This window comes from Loxodonta africana, chromosome 26 (assembly GCF_030014295.1).
Source record: "Loxodonta africana isolate mLoxAfr1 chromosome 26, mLoxAfr1.hap2, whole genome shotgun sequence".
Lineage (NCBI taxonomy): Eukaryota > Metazoa > Chordata > Mammalia > Proboscidea > Elephantidae > Loxodonta > Loxodonta africana.
Genome location: NC_087367.1, coordinates 6,960,565 through 6,978,963, shown reverse-complemented (window position 1 = coordinate 6,978,963; position 18,399 = coordinate 6,960,565). Strand labels below are relative to the sequence as shown.

Below are 18,399 nucleotides of genomic sequence, written 5' to 3'. Positions count from 1 at the left end.
AAACTAAATGGAATGAAAACTTTAAAATTATCAACCTCATTTGTACCATTCTGAACAGACAGCAAAAATAAGCATGAAAGATTTATTTATGCCCACAATTATATAAAAACGGCTTACTAAAAACACAGCAGCATATTCCCCAAACAAATTGTCATTAAATAATAGGCACAGGGGAAGCCAAAACTTTTCCAAGAAGTCTTTGTACTCTATTGTCATCAAATAGATAATTCTGAAAGAACAATTCTACATACTATCTTGCTCAAAAACCTTTAAAAGTGTCCAGTTATCCACTGAATTACATCTAAAGCTCTCAGTCTGATACATAAGGCCTTCTACACCATATGGTCCCAGCTTACCGTCTGAACTTAACAACCTGTCTCACATATGTCTATGCCAATCAAGCAATTCTCACCATGTATTCCCCCACCACCGGCAGATCTAATGTTGATATCCAGGTAAAGCTCAAATTCACTGTGTTCTAGCTTGCTTTCTTTCTAAAATATATTCATCCTTATTTTTGTTGACATTTTTCCGTATTTCCAGGTAACTAACCTCAGAAAATTAACTCATTCAGAGTCACACAGCCACTTAATGGCAGAGCTGGAAAATAGTAATTTAACCCTGTCATTACCATTGGATATAGACTATTTCCTTATCACCCTCAGTAAAACAAACAGAATCACTAAACTACTTGAAATGACGGCATGAAACATAAACTTCATTCACAAAAAACATTTTCCCAAATGATCTATCCCTCATGTTGGCCCTAATGCTGCTTTCATTTTCTTACCTGAGCTTAATCTGAAGAGTGTAAATTTAGACTAACTAGCTCAGTCTAACATACTTTGAATTCTTACTTCCATCACTTAAGAATCAGTTTCAAAACCAAAGGTTAATAAAGAGGTTTTGTTTTGTTTTTAAAGTAAATCATTTTCTTAAAAAGTAAAAGCAGCGTCAGCTTTTAATTTAAGCCTACAATTTATTACTTGTCAATTCCAAAAAGAATATGCTGTCACAATCTCACTGATGTCAACATACTCTTATAGTATTTCCTCTGACATGTTCATTTAAAAAACTCAACCAAAAATGTAACCAGTCACTAAAAATCATATCTAATTGTAAAATAAATAATTAAGTTTAAAACCACAGAAAGAAATTGTTTCTGTCCATCAGAGTAACTGCACCAGATTAACCCTTCCAATTCCAACATAAACTACACCTACTTCTCACTTATCAACTCTCTCATTATCCAACAATTCCCATTTACGACAATAGTAAAAAAAAAAAAAAAAAAATCTACCGTTCAACTATTTTGCACATTGACAATGAATGTCTGGCAGTAACCAATGCTGAGGTGTGAGGTGAGAGTAATGCTGGCTGTGATGGTTAAGGTTATGTGTCAGCTTGGCTGGGCCATGATTCTCAGTGGTTTGACAGTTACGTAATAACATAATTTGGCAGTTATGTAATGATGTAATCACCCTCCATTTTCACACAACATCGATTTTCACATAATGACCTGATCTTGGAACCTAACCATGTCTATAAATGAAGAGCAGGTGTACAAAACTGGGCAAAATATGTGACACAACTGTCCTGAGCTATCAGACAACAGGCAGTACAGGAGTGTGATTCCTGAGAGGAGAAGGCAGAGGAAGGACTGCCCTGGCTTTCTGCCCCAGGCACTTTCCGGTCCACAGCACAGAGAGGAGGAATGTGAGCAGAACACTGTGCTCTGGCTGAGCTGAGAAGGCAGGCTAGAACTGGGGGCTACTGAGTTGTCGGGAATTTGTGGGGCAGGGTAACAGAGGAAAGCTTCATAGAGAAGGAACACCAGAAAACTGGACGGGGTTCCTTTTAAACCTTTGGCTGAATACTGTGCTGCCCATAAACAGCATGGGACTCAGCAAAGCCTGGCAGAGAAACCTATGGGAGAGTTAGTTGTGAACTGAATGGATATTCTGGAGATCACACAGCACTCAAAGACCTAAGAGTTCTGACCAGCCAGTGTGGAGAGGCCATGCTGAACACCCTAACACCCAGACATACAACTGAGATCCCAGAGAGGTCACACCTTAAAAGCTGGACTACCCTACCAGAAGTGATACTCCAGACCCAGGGTCAGCAAACTGTGGCTTGTGTGCTGAGGTTTTATTCGAACACGGTCGCGCCCATTCATCCGCATACTGTCTACAGCTGCTTTTGCACTATGAGGGCAGAGATGAGTAGGACAGAGACAATACGGCCTGCCTGCAAGTCTGAAATAGTTATTATCTGATCCTTTAAGAAAAAGCCTGTCCAGCCCTGCTTTCAACCTACTCTAACATCAAGACTCAAAAGAATAAAACGGATCTGTCAGCAAATTAACTGTGTGCCAGAAAAAAACTAACCACACTGCATCCACAACACCCAGTATAAAATAAAAAATTACTGGACGTGCAAAGAAGAAAACATGCTCCATAAATAAGAAAAAACAAACAGCCAACACACACCCAGAATAATGGAGATGCTGGATTAGCAAACATTAAAGTGGAAATTAAAGTAGCTGTTAAAATATGCTAAGTATGTACAGGGTCACTGTTAGTCAGATCGACTCGATGGCAACGGGTGGGTACAGAAAAGATGGATATGGTGAGTGAATAGAACATAATGATAAACACAGACTAGAATAAAGAACCAAATGGATATAATATCACTTAAAATTGCATCAACTGAAAGAAAAAGTCATTAGAAGAGCTTAAAAGCAGACCGGACAATGCAGAAGAAAAGATTGATAAAGAAAGGGCAACAGAAACTATCCAAACTGAAACACAGTAGGAGAAAAGAGGCTGGAAAGGGGGAACGAAAATACACACAGCCTCAGTGACCCATGGGACCACACCAAGCAGTTGGAATCCACTCCCAAAAAAAAGGTGACAATGACTGAAGCAGGGAAAAAAACACGTAAAAATACACTGACCTAACATTTTAGACAAATGTGGTAGAACCCGAAACACCATGATCAAGAAGAAAACCACGACTAGGCATGTCATAGACGTCAAACCGTTGAAAATCAAAGGTGATCTTTAAAGCATCCAAAAGGAAAAAGGCAGGGGAACGATAATGAGAATGGCCTGACCTCTCACTGGAAACAGCGTAATTCAAAAGACAATGGAACAACTTTAAAGTAATGAAAAAAATGGTCAATCTAGAATTGTATATGCATCAAAAATATCCTTAAAAAATAAAGATGGATAAAGACATTTTCAGGTAAAAAACTAAAAATGAAAGTCAAAAGAATTCATCCCCAAGAAATCTACTCTACAAGAACGTTAAATGACATTCTTCAGACTGAAGGACAATAACACCGGAAGGAAACCTGGATATACATGAAGGATAAAGGATGGCAGAGCTAATGAATACATGAGCAAATATAAAAGAAGCTTTATCAATTCTCAAATTTCTTTAAAGGTTAACTGAATTTTTGAAGCACAAATAATTACAATCTACTGTGTGGTTTATAACACACGTAGAAGTAAAACATATGACAACCAAAGCAAAAAGCTAGGTGGGTATCTGGAAATATACTGTTATATTACACGTGAAAGTTCTTACATTACATACAATATTAATTCTTGGTAATCTGTGATGAGAATGCATTCCGTAATGTCTAGGGCGGCCTCTTAAAAAATAAAGAGGTATAGCTAAAAATCCAACAGAGGAGACAAACCTACATATTAAAAAATATTCAATAAACCCAAAAGAAAACAGGAAAGAAGGAAAAAAGAACAAAATACAGTTGGAACCATGAGAAGGCAATGATTTAAACCAATCATATTAATACTTACACTGAACGTAAACAGCCCCAATTAAAAGGCAGAGAATTTCGAACTGGATAAAAACTCTATTATGTGCCGTTTACAAGATACATACTTTAACTATAAAAAACAGATAGGTTAAAAGTAAAACTAATGCAAAAAGGTGTATCATCCAAGCACTTATCCTATGAAATCTGTATTAACGTTAAGCAAACAAAGTAGACTAAATGACAACAAGAGATAGAGATGTTTGCTAACGTTAAATGGATCAATAAACATAACACACTAAATTGACATGAAAGTGTATGCAAAATCCACAAAGCAAAAACCAAAGGGATTTATAGAAAACTTCAGAACTGTGAACACTCACCTCTCAGCTAACCGACAGACACACACACACACACACACGCAATCAGAGGGTTATAGTTGACTGGGACGACATTGCCAGCGAGCCGTGATGGCTTGCAGGTTGCGTGATGCCGGAAGCCCTGCCACAGGCACTTCAAACACCGACAGTGCCACCCGGAGCGGACGGGCTTCAGTGCGGCCTCCAGACTAACAGACTAGGAAGGGAGCCCTGGTCACCTACTGCCGAAAATCAGCCAGTGAACACCCTGGATCTCAACAGAACACCGTCCAACACGGTGCTGGGAGATGGTGCCGGGCTAGGCCGTGTTTCCTTCTGCTGATACCACGGCAACCACCACCACCACCATGCATGAACAAACCTGGCTTTTATGGACCACTACAGTCAACAACAGAAACACGTTCTCTTCAGGTACACATGGAACATTCACCAAGACAAACCATCTCCTGGGCTACAAAACAACTCTCAATAAATTTAAAAGGATTGAACTCATGCAGTTTGTCTTCTCTGACTACAGTGAATTAAACTAAAATCAGTAACACAAAAATTAACTGGAAAATCCCCAAATATGTGGAAACTAACTACACAATTCTAAATAACCCATTGCCCAAAGAAGATATCACAAAGAAAATTAAAAAGTATTTTTAATCAAATGATAACGAGAATTTGTAGGATACAGCTAAATCAATGCTTAAAAAACCCAACCTGCTGCCGTCGAGTCCGTTCCAATTCACAGCAACCCTAAAGGACAGAGTAGAACTGCCCTATAGGGCTTCTAAGGCGTAAACCTTTAAAGGAGCAGACTGCCACATCCTTCTCCACAGAGCAGCTGACGGGTTCAAACCAATAACCTTTCGGTTAGTAGCTTAGTGTTCAACCACTGTGCCACCAGAACTCCCAAGCAATGCTTACAGAGAAATTTAGAGAGTAAAGTCTGTGGAAGCCAGAAACTGTGTAAGGGAGAAATCTGTCAGAGGAGAAAAACTAACATCTTCCACCAAAACAAGCACTAGAAAAGTGTTAAGACACAACTCTAAATAATTTCCCTGTCAATCGCAGAAAACTTGCAAGGCCCAGAAAAATAAGGCAATTCCACTGAGTTCTGGCTCTCACAGGTTTCACTGTAGCTCTAAATGCTTTTAGAAAATAGAAGGCTTAAAATAGAAGTTTAAAGCTTCTACATTAAGAAAATAAAAAACAAGGGCAAATTAAACCCAAATATATAGAAGAAAATAGAGTAGAAATCAACGATACACAGAATGGACAAACTAGAGAAAAACTAATGAAACCAAAATTGACTCCTTGAAAAGATCAATAGAATTCGTAATCCCCCAAAATGGTCATGAAATAAAAAGAGAAAAACAGGTATCAGAAATAAAACCCCACTGCCATCGAGTTGATTCTGACTCAATGTGATCCTACGGGACAGAGCAGAACTGCCCCACAGGGTTTCCAAGGCTGAAAATCTTTATGGACGCAGACTGCCCCATAGGGTTTCCAAGGCTGAAAATCTTTATGGACGCAGACTGCCCCATAGGGTTTCCAAGGCTGAAAATCTTTATGGACGCAGAACTGCCCCATAGGGTTTCCAAGGCTGAAAATCTTTATGGACGCAGAACTGCCCCATAGGGTTTCCAAGGCTGAAAATCTTTATGGACGCAGACTGCCCCATAGGGTTTCCAAGGCTGTAATCTTTATGGACGCAGACTGCCCCATAGGGTTTCCAAGGCTGAAAATCTTTATGGACGCAGAACTGCCCCATAGGGTTTCCAAGGCTGAAAATCTTTATGGACGCAGAACTGCCCCATAGGGTTTCCAAGGCTGAAAATCTTTATGGACGCAGAACTGCCCCATAGGGTTTCCAAGGCTGTAATCTTTATGGACGCAGACTGCCCCATAGGGTTTCCAAGGCTGTAATCTTTATGGACGCAGAACTGCCACATCTTTCTCCCATGGAGTGGCTGGTGGGTCCAAACCACCGACCTTTCGGTTAGCAGCCAAGCGCTTGAACTACTGCACCACCGGGGCTCCTATCAAATAAAAGAGGGTCCTAAAAACATAAGAGAATATTATGAACACTTTATGCCAGTAAATCAGACAACCTAGATGAGTAAATAAATTCCTTGGTGCTCGTTCACCAACATAAAATGGACAAATTCCTTGAAAGACACAAATTACCAAAACTGACACAAGCAGAAACAGAATATCTGAATAGCACCATATCACTTAAATAAACTATGTCTGTAATTTAAAACCTTCTCTGTAAAGAAACTTCCAGGCCCAGATGGCTCGGATTCTATAAAACATCTAAGGAAAAGCAGTACCAAGATTACACAAACTCTTTTAGCAGATAAAGGAAGAGCAAATACTTCCTAAAATTTTTCACAGACGTGTGCATTAATATCGTAACCAGACAATAAAAAAAAAATCACAAGAAACATTCCTCACGAACATACAAGCAAAAATCTTTAACAAGATGTTAGTAAATTTAATCTACTGATTCATAAAAAGGATAGTCACTACCAAGTGGAGTTTATCCCCAGAATGCAAGGCTGATTCAACATTCAAAACCAAACAATGAAATTCACCCTATTAACAAACTAAAATAATTTTACCACAGGATCACCTCAATTAATGCCAAAAGGCATCTCACAAAATTCAACATGCATTATCACAGATATACTCAGCCAACTGGGAACATGGCTGTTAGCTACCATAGAGTCAATTCCAACCTAAGGGTCAGGGCATTTAGGAAAAATATACAGCTATCTTTTTTTTTTTTTTAATCATACTTAACAGTGAAAGACTAAACACTTCTATTCAAGATCCAGATGAAGGCATGGAATCCACTCTTGCGACATCTGTAGCATAAAGATCAAAAGGGAAAAGTAAAACCATCTTAATTGCCGATAACAGGTCTGTGCAGTTAGAAAATCCAAAGGAATAATAAAAATTCTACTAGAACTAACAAGTGAATGTGAATTAAGTAAGGGTGTAGGATAGATATAAAGACAGTATAACAAAAATCAACTGTATTTCCATATAGGAGTAAATAACAAATGGAAAAGGACTTTTTAAAAAATATCATTTACAATAACAACAAAAGCCAAAATAGCTGGGGAAAAATATAACAAAAGATGTACCAAACCTCTATGCTAACAAGTATAAAACACTGCTGAGAGAAATAAACGGAGACCTGAACTATGAAGATATACCATGTTCATGGATGGAAAGACTTAACTGAATGTCAAGAGACAGTTTCTCTATGAGTTTCTCTGGTTTTCTGCACATCTTGCAAGCAGAGGCATTGCCTTTGTTCCTGACTTTTTAAACATGTTTGCATAACGAACAATCTTGAAAACCAGTGTCTCCTTCTGGGGCAATGGGCAGGCTTACTTACTATGCAGCATAAAAGACTCAGGTTTCCTAAGCTCGGGGTTCCTCTCCTGTAATGCAACCCACTGTACATACAGGTGTTACCTAGCCCTCTTCATGTTGCCCTGTGAGAAATGGGGCTGAGGAAACATGCCCCAAAATGCTAATACTCTGTCTATACAGTAAAATCCTTTCTCTGACCCAGGCATCTTGTGTTTTCTGCCAACATTCATGTAACTACGGCAGGCTAACTTACTAGCTGGAAATAAGTTAAAGTCTTAGACCCTAAGATGACAATTCTCCCCATGCTTAACTAGAGGCTCAATGCAATCCCAACCAAACTCCCAGCAGGCATTTTGTACAAATTAACAAGCTGATTCTAAAACTTATTTGGAAACAAAAAGGACCTAGTAGAGGCAAAACAATTTTGAAAAAGATCAAACTTGTAAAACTATAGTAATTAAAACAGTCTGGTATCAGCATAAGCATAGATAAATCAATGGAACAAAACAAAAGTACACAAATAGACACTCTTATATGGTCAATTGATTTTTAACATGAGCACTGAAGCAATCAAATAGGAAAAGTTTTTTTTTATTTTAAACATGTACTGGGACAGCTGGATATCTATGTGAAAAAAAGTAAATCTGAACCTGTAGCTCATACCATGCACAAAAATTAACACAGATCATAGATGTAAACATAAAAGCTAAAACCATAGAGCTTCTAGAAAAAAACATAGAATGTCTTCACAACCTTGACGTAGGTAAAGATGTCTTAAACAGGGCACAGAAAGCACTAACCATAAAAGAAAAAACTGATAAATGAAGGCTTCTTCAATATTATTCACATTTATGATGTTTCACTTTAGTACCAACAACAATCTGTTGTTTCTAAAAGCTACTTTTAACACTCTTCTGACAAAAGAATGTCCTGGAAAGTTTTTAATTATTGGATTCATGTTTAACATCATCTTGTCACTACAAAATGTGCTCAGTGAACTTGTAAAGTTAGGGAGAAAAATGTGCAGGCAGACCCAAGCCCTTTTCACAAAAGCAGTTCACAGGTATGTAAACATGTGACTGTACTTTGAGTACAACCACAAGACTCGTCTGGTTTTAATACAGCAGAAAATACATCTAAGTGCTTATGTTTTTTCCCTGTTTCATGTCCCTCTCATAAGGACAAACTCTATTCATCCTTTTGCTCCATATCTAGCCCTAAGCCTGGTTTAAAAAAAAAAAAAGATCCCAACTTTTTCTTAATTAAAATTGAACCTCCAAGGGGCCACCAATATACCAGCCAGCTGCCAAGTCTGTTTGAACAAGAAAACTTTATAAATCTTTATCTATAGTAACAATTCTATCAATGGAAGCACAAACCATTAAAGAAATAACTTTTTAAAACTTGAGGGCCGCCTAAGTAAGGGATTCAGAGACTGATAAAAAGATGCTCCAATATTTGGGAGCTGCAGCTTCTACTGCAGGCGTATAGAGAAAATTTCTGACTTTCTCAAAACAAAGAAATTGTTTTGGAAATGAAAAAGCAGGAAGACTTATCTTTCTTTTCCAGTCTGTTATATAATTGAAAAGACAGAGCCAAATGGTCAAATATCTGTATAACTCAGTATTCCAAGTGTTTCCTATTAAACAGGCTAGAATACTAGACATTTATTTTTAAGGTCTGTATCTCACATAATTTTAAGGGAAATCTTTAAAAAAAAATACACATGCCAACAAAAACCATGTGTGTAGAAAAATGTAAATATCAGTATTAAAAATATATCCATACTCCGTAAACTAACCCATAAATGCAATGTACCACAATAAAATTCCAACAGAGGGAAAGGGGACTAGATAAGCCAATTTTAAAAATCAGGTAGAAAAATATATACACACAGACAGCCAGGCAAAGTAATTTTGAAAAAGCCCTGCCAGGCAGTATCTTATTTAAAAGTTATAGCAATTAAAAATGTTTGATACCTGTGTATGAACAGACAAATAAATGGTATTTCACCCATACTACCCGTATACGATAAAAGTGGTATTTCAAAATACCACAAAACAGTAAAAAGCTGTTTGGGTGTTGGGACAAGTGGGGAATCATCTTGAGAAATAAAAGTATATCCTTACTTCACTCAGTATCAAATATGCTACAGACAATCAAAGGATTAAATGTTAAAATGAAACTATAAAAATTATAAAAGTACTAGAAGAAAGTATGGGAGTAACTTAAAATCTTAGAGAAGTCTTTTCTAAGAACTGCACAAAACTCAGAAGTCACAAAACAATAAACCTGACTCCATAAAAAAAATTTCTACACAGAAAAACACACCACAGAGTCAAAATACAAATAACAAATCAGAAAAAAATGTTTTTAAGATAAAGGACACAAGGCTAGTTTCCATACAATAGCTGTAAGACCACCATCCACTGCCACTGAGTTGATTCTGACTCATAGCAACCCTATAGGACAGAGTAGAACCGCCCCATAAGGTTTCCAAGGAGCACCCTGGTGGATTTGAACTGCCGACCTTTTGGTTAGCAGCCACAGCTCTTAACTACTACGCCACCAGGGTTTCCCCTATAAGACAACACCCCCAAAAGGAGCAGGCAAAAGCCATGATTAAAAAAAAATCATTGCTTCAGTGACAGAATTCTTGCCTTCCATGACGAAGACCTAAGATCAATTCCTGGCCAGTGCAGCTCCTGCGTAGCAACCACTCATCTGTCAGTGGAGCTCAAACGTTGCTATGATGCTAAACAGGCTTCTGTGGAGCCTCCAGACTAAGAGAGACTAGGAAGAAAGGCCTGGTGATTTACGTCTGAAAATCAGCCAATGAAAACCCTATGGATCACAACGGTACTATCCACAACCGACCACGGGGATGGCTCAGGACCAGGCAGCAGTTTGTTCTGTTGTGCATGGGCTTGCTGTTTGTTGGGGCTGACTTGAAGGCAGCTAACAACGAGCCCATGAAAAAAATAGTCTAAAACATAAATTAAAAGAACAATTTGCTAAGCTATTAACTCATTTACCAACACACTGTGCTGGTAAAACACAGGGGTAAAGGTACTTCAACACATTGTTGGTAGGAATATAGGTCAGAAGAACCTGTTTGTAGGAAAATTTGGCCTCATCTATCAAAAATTTTGAACATGCATATCCCGTGAACCAGAAACCCTGGTGATGTAGTGGCTAAGTGCTACGGCTACTAACCAAGAGGTTGGCAGTTCATATCCGCCAGGAGCTCCTTGGAAACTCTATCAGGCAGTTCTACTCTGTCCTATAGGGTGGCTATGAGTCGGAATCGACTCGATGGCAGTGGGTTTCGTTTTGGTTTTGGTATCTCGTGAACCAGTAACTTCACCTGTATGAATTTATCCTACAACACATACACCCACTCCTCACTTTGCAACATGGTTAGATTCCAAAGACCAGGTTGTTAGGCAAAAATGGAAGATGATCACATCAGTTCACAAAATGGAGAATGACTATATCATTAACATAACTATCAAATTACATCATCGACAGCTGCCAAACCACTAAGAATTATCATCACTCAGCCAAGCTGACACATCACCCTAACCATCACAGCCAGCGTTACTCTTGTCTCGCACCTCAGGGTTCATTACCGCCAGACGTACGTCGTTAATGTCCAACATGGTCAGAAAGTGGATTTTTTACTATTGTCTTAAATGCAAAATGTCAGATAACAAGAGTTGATAAATGAGGAGTGGGTGTATAATATCATGCACTTGCAAAGACGTTTATATAACGGTGTTCACAGCAAAATTATTTGGAACAGAAAAAGATGAGAACAACCTAAATAAAACATCAATAAGGGACTGGTTAAATAAAATATGGTACATCTACAGAATTCTCTGCAGCTGTTGAAAAAAAGAAATTACTCAGGACTGATACAGAGTGATCTCCAAGATATGCTGTAGTGAAAAGCAAAGCAGAGAACAGCTTCATACGGTACAGGTAGTTCCCAACTTACGACACATTCGAGTTACGACAAGCTGCACTTATGACCACTGTTTTTGGGGTACATCTTATCATTAGTAATATGTACTACATACAATGTTATCATGCTCAAGCCAACCCCCAGAGACAAATAAAGATCAGATTTATAAAGATACTAATAGTAAAAGGCAATAATGAAAACTAAAAAAAGTGAGGTACTCAACTTACGTCAGAAACAACTTAGGACAGAGTTGTTGGAACAGAACCTCACTGTCAGCTGGGGACTAAACCCTCCTTTAGGGCTGAAAAAGATGCTGCTGGCATAAGTCTCAGAAGACCTTCGCCTCGGTAATGCCAGGTCCCCCCATTCTGCACGTCTGTCCCCTACACTAGCAAGCCAGAAAGGTCACACTCATCCACTTAAGGTGGCTGATGAGCTACGGCTCTGCAATTACAGCGCCCATCTCTGCTGCTGCTACCCCAAGAGGGACCCTCCAAAGCCTATATTTAGAAACGGGAACAAAAAAAAGTCCCCAAGACTGTACTGTTAGTACAGTGTATCTACAACATTTAACCTTCATTTAATTTGAGGTTCTAGGGGAGCATTAAGATAAATCACTCATTTGGTTGGTACTTTATATTGGGCTAGAAAAGCACCTTTAAAAACATACCATCTAAATTGGGGCTTTCAAATGTATTGCTTTTAGGTATATTACGAAAATAACTACACAAAAAACAGCTAATCATTGGACAATAGATGATATGCTCCATTATAGAAGTGTTTTACATACCATATGAAATCTTCTAACTTTACACTGAAAGACTGCTGAGTCACATGTTCACTGAATACAACAGTCAATACCACATAATTAGAAGCTTATCAAAGGTTGCACACATATTCATCTCAATTCAAAAAGGAGCTGCGGAAGCCAGTGAATTACTAAAAAGGGCCACAGGTTTGACAGTGAGCTTCCTAGGAGCTAGTCTGAGACATAATGCACTCTGTCTACAAGGAGCACACCGCTTGTTCCCAGCTTTTTTTCCTAGTCAGAAAATTTGAAATGGCTTAACAAGAGAAATCATTCAGACTCTTTAAGATTTCATCACTTCTATTTCTTGCTGTCCTAGATAAAAATAAAAGGGCGTGACATCCCTGTCTTTTGGAGGCACGCATTTCCTGGAACTGTCACATCGCTGTTCACTTGGGCTATAATTTATATTAAGGACTGACACTGAAGATTTAAGCCACATGTCTCTCAAAATCTTTTACAATTTCTACTATGTGCTCCTATGCCGACATAAATGATTATATAGTAAATGCCTTTATGATTAAAAAAACCTAGTAATTTTTAAAAGCCCCAAGCCGTACCTACACTTAGGAGTAATGTTCAATTCTACACAAATTTCCACTGCAACTAACAGTTTTGGACAGTCTGTGAAACGGACTGAAAAACCACTAACGTTCTTTTCTTTGTATTTATACTCATGGCCTCCGAGTTCTATCAATTCTTCTTTCTTAAAAACCTCTTTGTAACCTAACTATAAAAATAAGGAACTGCAGTCAACCACAAGAGTATTTCTAACCAGGGCTTCGAACCAGTTCTGCCCAGTTCAGTCATAGCCGAGAAAGTGACACCAGAGCAGGTCCAAATTTTTTAAATTTGGATGAACCAGAACAATAACTGGAATGGGAAAAATTACAGGTGCAAGCTCCGCTAGAAACTTAATCTCCCTATTAGAGTACGAGCTGCATAGCAACCAAATCTCTTGGCCACTAGATTCTGAGCAGAGTCCACAACGCTGCCCAGTTCAAAGATGACGGCCAACTGCGCCTCTTTGACTGTGTCGCTCTCCACAGTCCTACCAGTAATCCAATCGCCCACATCAGCTCCTGAAAGGGCTACCACACCTCTTCCCAGTCTCCCATTCCAGGACTTCAACTCACAGTTTCTCGCTGTCCAGTTATCACTCCGGTTCACCCAAGTTTTAAAAATTCGGGTCTCTTCCAGCTTCCCTCTGTCGGCCATGACTAAAACGGTTCAAACCTGTTCAAAGCTCTGTTTCTAATTAACTTAGAGATACTTCTTACAGTATTGCTTCTTAAAGTCTCTTATATTTCTCCCTTCTATTCCATTTCCACTGAATAAACTAGTAATCAACCAGTTCGGGTCCTCCTCACCTCTCTCAGATCTACTACAAATGCTTTCTAAATAGTTCTCCTGTTCTTCCCAACCTATCTTGAATATCGTCGTCACAATTCCTTTTTCTAACACTTCTTTCATAAGGCCGTATCTCAGGTCAATCAAACTTCAATGGCTTCCTAATGCCTACAGCAGTAATTCAGAAAACGGGTGAAAACCAGTAAGTATATTTCAGAAACAACAACAATAAAAACGTTTTTGGTTTCCTAATATAAACTACCAAAAGCAAGGTCAACTGTGGAGCCATCTAAGATACTCCACCAGTTTCACTCCATCAGGAACAAGGGAGAATGAAGAAAACTGAAGACATGGGGGAAAGATTAGTCCAAAGGGCTAATGGATCACAACTCCCACAGCCTCCACCAGACTGAGTCCAGCACAACTAGATGGTGCCTGGCTGCGACCACCAACTGCTCTGACAGGGATCACAACAGAGGGTCCCGGACAGAGCTGGAGAAAAACAGAGAACAAAATTCAAACTCACAAAAAAGACCAGACTTACTGGCCTGACAGAGACTGAAGAAACCCTGGGAGTATGGTCCCTGGACACCCTTTTAGCTCAGTAATGAAGTCACTCCTGAGGCTCACCCTACAACAAAAGATTAGACAGGCCCATAAAACAAAATGAGACTAAAGGGGCACACTAGCCCAAGGACTAGAAGGCAGGAGGAGACAGGAAAGCTGGTAACAGGGAACCCAAGGTTGAGAAGTGAGGGTGTTGGCATGTTGTGGGGCTGGTAACCAATGTCAAAAAACAATGTGTACTAATTGTTTAATGCGAAACCAGTTTGTTCTGTAAACCTTAATCTAAAGTACGATCAAAAAATTTCTTTAAAAAAAAAGACCGACTGTGGATGGCACAGCATGGACTAAAGATCCCTCACAGATTTTCAGTCCTAACTAACACTGGTTTACAACTCACCCAGAGACTGGCTCAAAGTCATCCTTAGAGGTAACGTCAGCACTTCTGTCCAATCTGTCTCTATCTAGAGTTTCCTGCGTATATCCTCCAGGCCTATGTTAATCAACCACCTTTTTAACTTGAAGTCAAGTGTTCTCCCGTGAAGGAGAGGTTTTCTTCTTGTTTCTGAGCTAATGCACTGCAATGGGGGTGCTCCAGGCACAGCAGCTGCGCAATGGTCAACAGCAAAATGACCACTTACCAACTGACGGAACTCAGAATTTACTCTAAAATACTGTCAAATGGCAATGTTCACAAACTTCACGATCTACTATACTCGGTAACAGAAACCAGGCTGCTCTGCGTTGCAAACACGCTCTGCACACTTCTCACTCCCTTTGTCTTTACTTGGAGCCCTGGTGGTGCAGGGGTTAAGAGCTCAACAGCTAACCAAAAGGTCAGCAGTTCGAATCCACCAGCCGCTCCCTGGAAACTGTGGGGCAGCTCTACTCTGTTTGATAGGGTCACTGTAAATCAGTATAGACTCGATGGCAACGGGCTTTTTTATGTGTGGTTGTTGTCTTTACTACATCAGTCTGCACAGGCCCTCTGAATCTTCAAAACTATGTTTTAGCTCCAAAATCACAATAAAATTAAATTTCAGGAGCATATTTCTAAAATAAACAGTATTTGCTTAAAAAGACCAAATTATTACCATGGCCTGTTAGACAACAAAAAGCACCTGCGTGCCAGTCACCTCTCCACCCTCCTTTTACACCACTCTCCCCCTGGTTTTACTCACTAGCCTTCTTACAGATTCTCAAGCATCCAAGAGCCTTTGCCCCAGGAGCTGCTTGGAACATTTCACACATCCTAATTAAACATTCTCCATGGTGTCACCCAGTTTATTTTCCTCATAGCACTTACCACCATTTCAAGTTTCTTATCCGTGTTTATTCTCTGTACCCTGCCCCCAGGCAGGCACACGTCTTGCTTCTTGCTAGGTCCTCGGAGCCCAGAACAGTGCCTATCTCGTCAGGCAATCAATAATTTGCTGATCCAATGAAAAACGGTGTTAGGAAGACTAGACTCATTGATATGGCTATCTATGACTGTAACCACCATGTTCCTGCATCTAAGAAAGGCAGTATTCTCTCATCTCCTAAGTTTAGGGTTCCAACAGTCAAGATTCTAAGAGAATGAACGCAGTTACCTCCTGGACCACCACTGGTCAAAGAACAGAACTCTCCTCTCAGTTCCTATTCGGGGATCCAAGATAACAAGGCAGTATGCTTTCGTCAATGATTACATTTCCTTTCTGCAAATTTCTCGCTGCTTTATATTTTTATCCATCACCTCATTTTCCCTCAAGTGTTTCTTTTTGATACAGAAAAAAGGAAAGACTGAATTACTTCTCATCTTCTAAGACCTTCTGAGCAGTGCTGTGGGGCAGCCAATATTGAAACGTTATTTCAGAAGCATTGTCGCACTTGGCTTACTTTCCCTGAAAGAATAGGAGTGAACTGGAAGAAAAAAAATCTATTGTGTGATCTCAAACTGATTTTCTTTTTCTAGAAAATGGACCACTCACTTCTAAAATTCTACAAGGCTATGAAGATTTCTCAGCAAGCATTTATACTACCTGATTCTTGACCTTTTACCTAAAGAAAGGTTACACAGCTGGTAGGGCATTTTGTGTCCCAAAAGAACAACCTACTGAGCAATGCACCTAACAAGTCCCCCAGTCTCTAACAAGCTTGATTTTTTTTCTCTTCCTAAATAGCTTCCCAAGATGAAAAGAGTAATAAAACAATGTTCTGAAAAATAATAACAATATACAATCAGCCACGCATACGAGTTAAGATTTAAAAACTCTTGGAGACCATACAGGTTTATCACTGGTGACCTAAAACTTCTCAGAAATAGTATATCTAACCAAAATATTTCATTAAGCCTCATGGGGAATCTGTCACAAGTCCAACTGGCCGGGTTCCAGCAAGGAATCTACAGATTTCCTCTTCTTTAAGGATGTCAACCATTTTGCTGTCTCCCCAACCCCCTTAAATTATGGTGCATCGAGGCCGAATCGGTCCACACTAACAATGCCCCCTCCCCCTGAGAGCCTGGCAGAACTGCGCCCCCTCGGACCACAATGCCCAGATGGCGTCTCGAAGGCTCAGTTCAGCTGGTGGGGAGTCGCCACCTCACAAGCCTGCTAAACTGGGCGGTGGCAGGCTTGGCCAGAACCCTCTCCTCCCCAACTGTCCCCACACCACACCACTGGAGGCGCTCTCCCTACACTGCGGCTGGGTCAGTGTGGACGTTTTTTTCCATGAGGCCAGCTCCCCACTAGCGCAGAAGTGGGGTGTGGAGTCTGGAGCGCAGGGGGACTGCCTACACTAGCGAGGGGGTGGGAAGGGGGCCCTGGGCTGAATGACAACAGTCCCGCAGTGAAGCTGCACCCTTTCCCAGACGGGCAGACAAAAGCCTTTCCTAAAAGCTTAGGGCGCCAAGGGCTGCCCATCCCGACACCAAGCCAGCCCAGTGAGTCCACAACCCCAGTTCCTCCACCCACACCCACTACGGCGCGTGCCCCACTTCGGGGACGCAGTGGAATGGGGACCAGAGGGAAGGAAGGGGAGAAGGGAGGGTCGGGAGCGGGTGGGGTGCACGTGCTCCCCGAAACCCAGCCAGACAATGAAGCCGGGCTTCCCCGGCGCCCCACCCGTCTCCCCCGTCCGCAGACAAAGCCCCCCGGGGTCCGGAGGGCGGGCCGGCGCGCGTCGGGAGCTGCACACAAAGGGGCGAGGGCGCGGCACTCACCCGCGGAGCCCGAGGAGCCCTTGCGCTTGGGCGCGGCCGGCGTGGAGGGGGGCGCGGCGGGGGCCGGGGTCCACGCGGGCTCAGCCTGGGGGCTCATGCCGGCCGGGGGAGGAGGGGGCGGCCGGGCCGGGGGCTCGTCGTCCTCGGGGAGCGCGGAGGGCGAGGCTGCGGCCGCGGGCAGGCTCTGCGCGGGCACCGTGGCCGCCGCGGGGCTGGGGTCCCAGGGCGCCGGGCGCTCGGGGGCGGCGGAGGGCGCGGCCGGCAGAGGGCCCCGGGGCGCCGGGGGCACCAGGTCATCCCCCAAGTCCAGCAGGGGCGCGGGGGCGGCGGGCGCCGGGGCGGAGGGCGCCGGGGCGGGCGCCGGGGCGGGCACCGGCGCGGCGGGCACCGGGGCGGCCGCCAGCCCGGCGGCGGGCTTCCTCTCCAGCACCTCCAGCTCCTCCAGGTCCTCGTCCTCGTCCTCCTCGTCCTCCTCCTCCTCCTCGTCCTCCTCGTCCTCCGGCTCCCGCACGAACTGGTACTTGAACTGGGGCTGCGGCCGGGGCGGGGTGTCCGCCGACGAGGACACCAGCGGCGACTGGTCCAGGTCTTCCATGGCGGCCGGGCTGCAGACGGTGCTGCCGCTTCTCCGCCGCCGCGCGCCGGCGCTGGTGGGGGCGGGGAGCACGGAGCGGGCCGGGCCCACCGAGCCGAGGGAGCTGCAGGGCCGACGGCTCCCGGAACAATGAGCCTGCGCCTCCTGCCTCCGCGCGCTGATGCGCCAGCCGCCCGGTCCCCAGCTGCCGCCGCCGCCGCCCAGGCGACCAAGGAGAGGCCAGCCGACGCCCCGCCCCTTTTGGCGTGACTCACCCTCCCCCCCGGGCGGGGCAGCGACTGGCGCGGGAGGGAGAGGGCCAATCGGCGCCGAGATGGGCGAGATGGACAACCAGCCGGCCCAACGGGAAGGGAAAGAGATGACGGCGGGCG

The 18,399-nt window shown here is 42.5% G+C and overlaps 1 protein-coding gene across 3 annotated transcripts in view; it reads right to left on the bottom strand.

Moving 5' to 3' along the window:
* RTN4 (reticulon 4) overlaps positions 1–18,193 on the bottom strand; it is a 72,364-nt gene extending 54,171 nt beyond the window's left edge. Inside the window, exon 1 of one of the 3 annotated variants that reach the window (XM_064277082.1) lies at positions 17,434–18,193. In XM_064277082.1, the coding sequence (XP_064133152.1) occupies positions 17,434–18,028 (595 nt within the window). In that variant the 5' untranslated portion in view covers positions 18,029–18,193. The remainder of the gene's footprint in view (positions 1–17,433) is intronic. The other 2 variants (XM_064277083.1, XM_064277084.1) reach the window with 2 other exon arrangements.
* Positions 18,194–18,399: the final 206 nt, after the last annotated feature.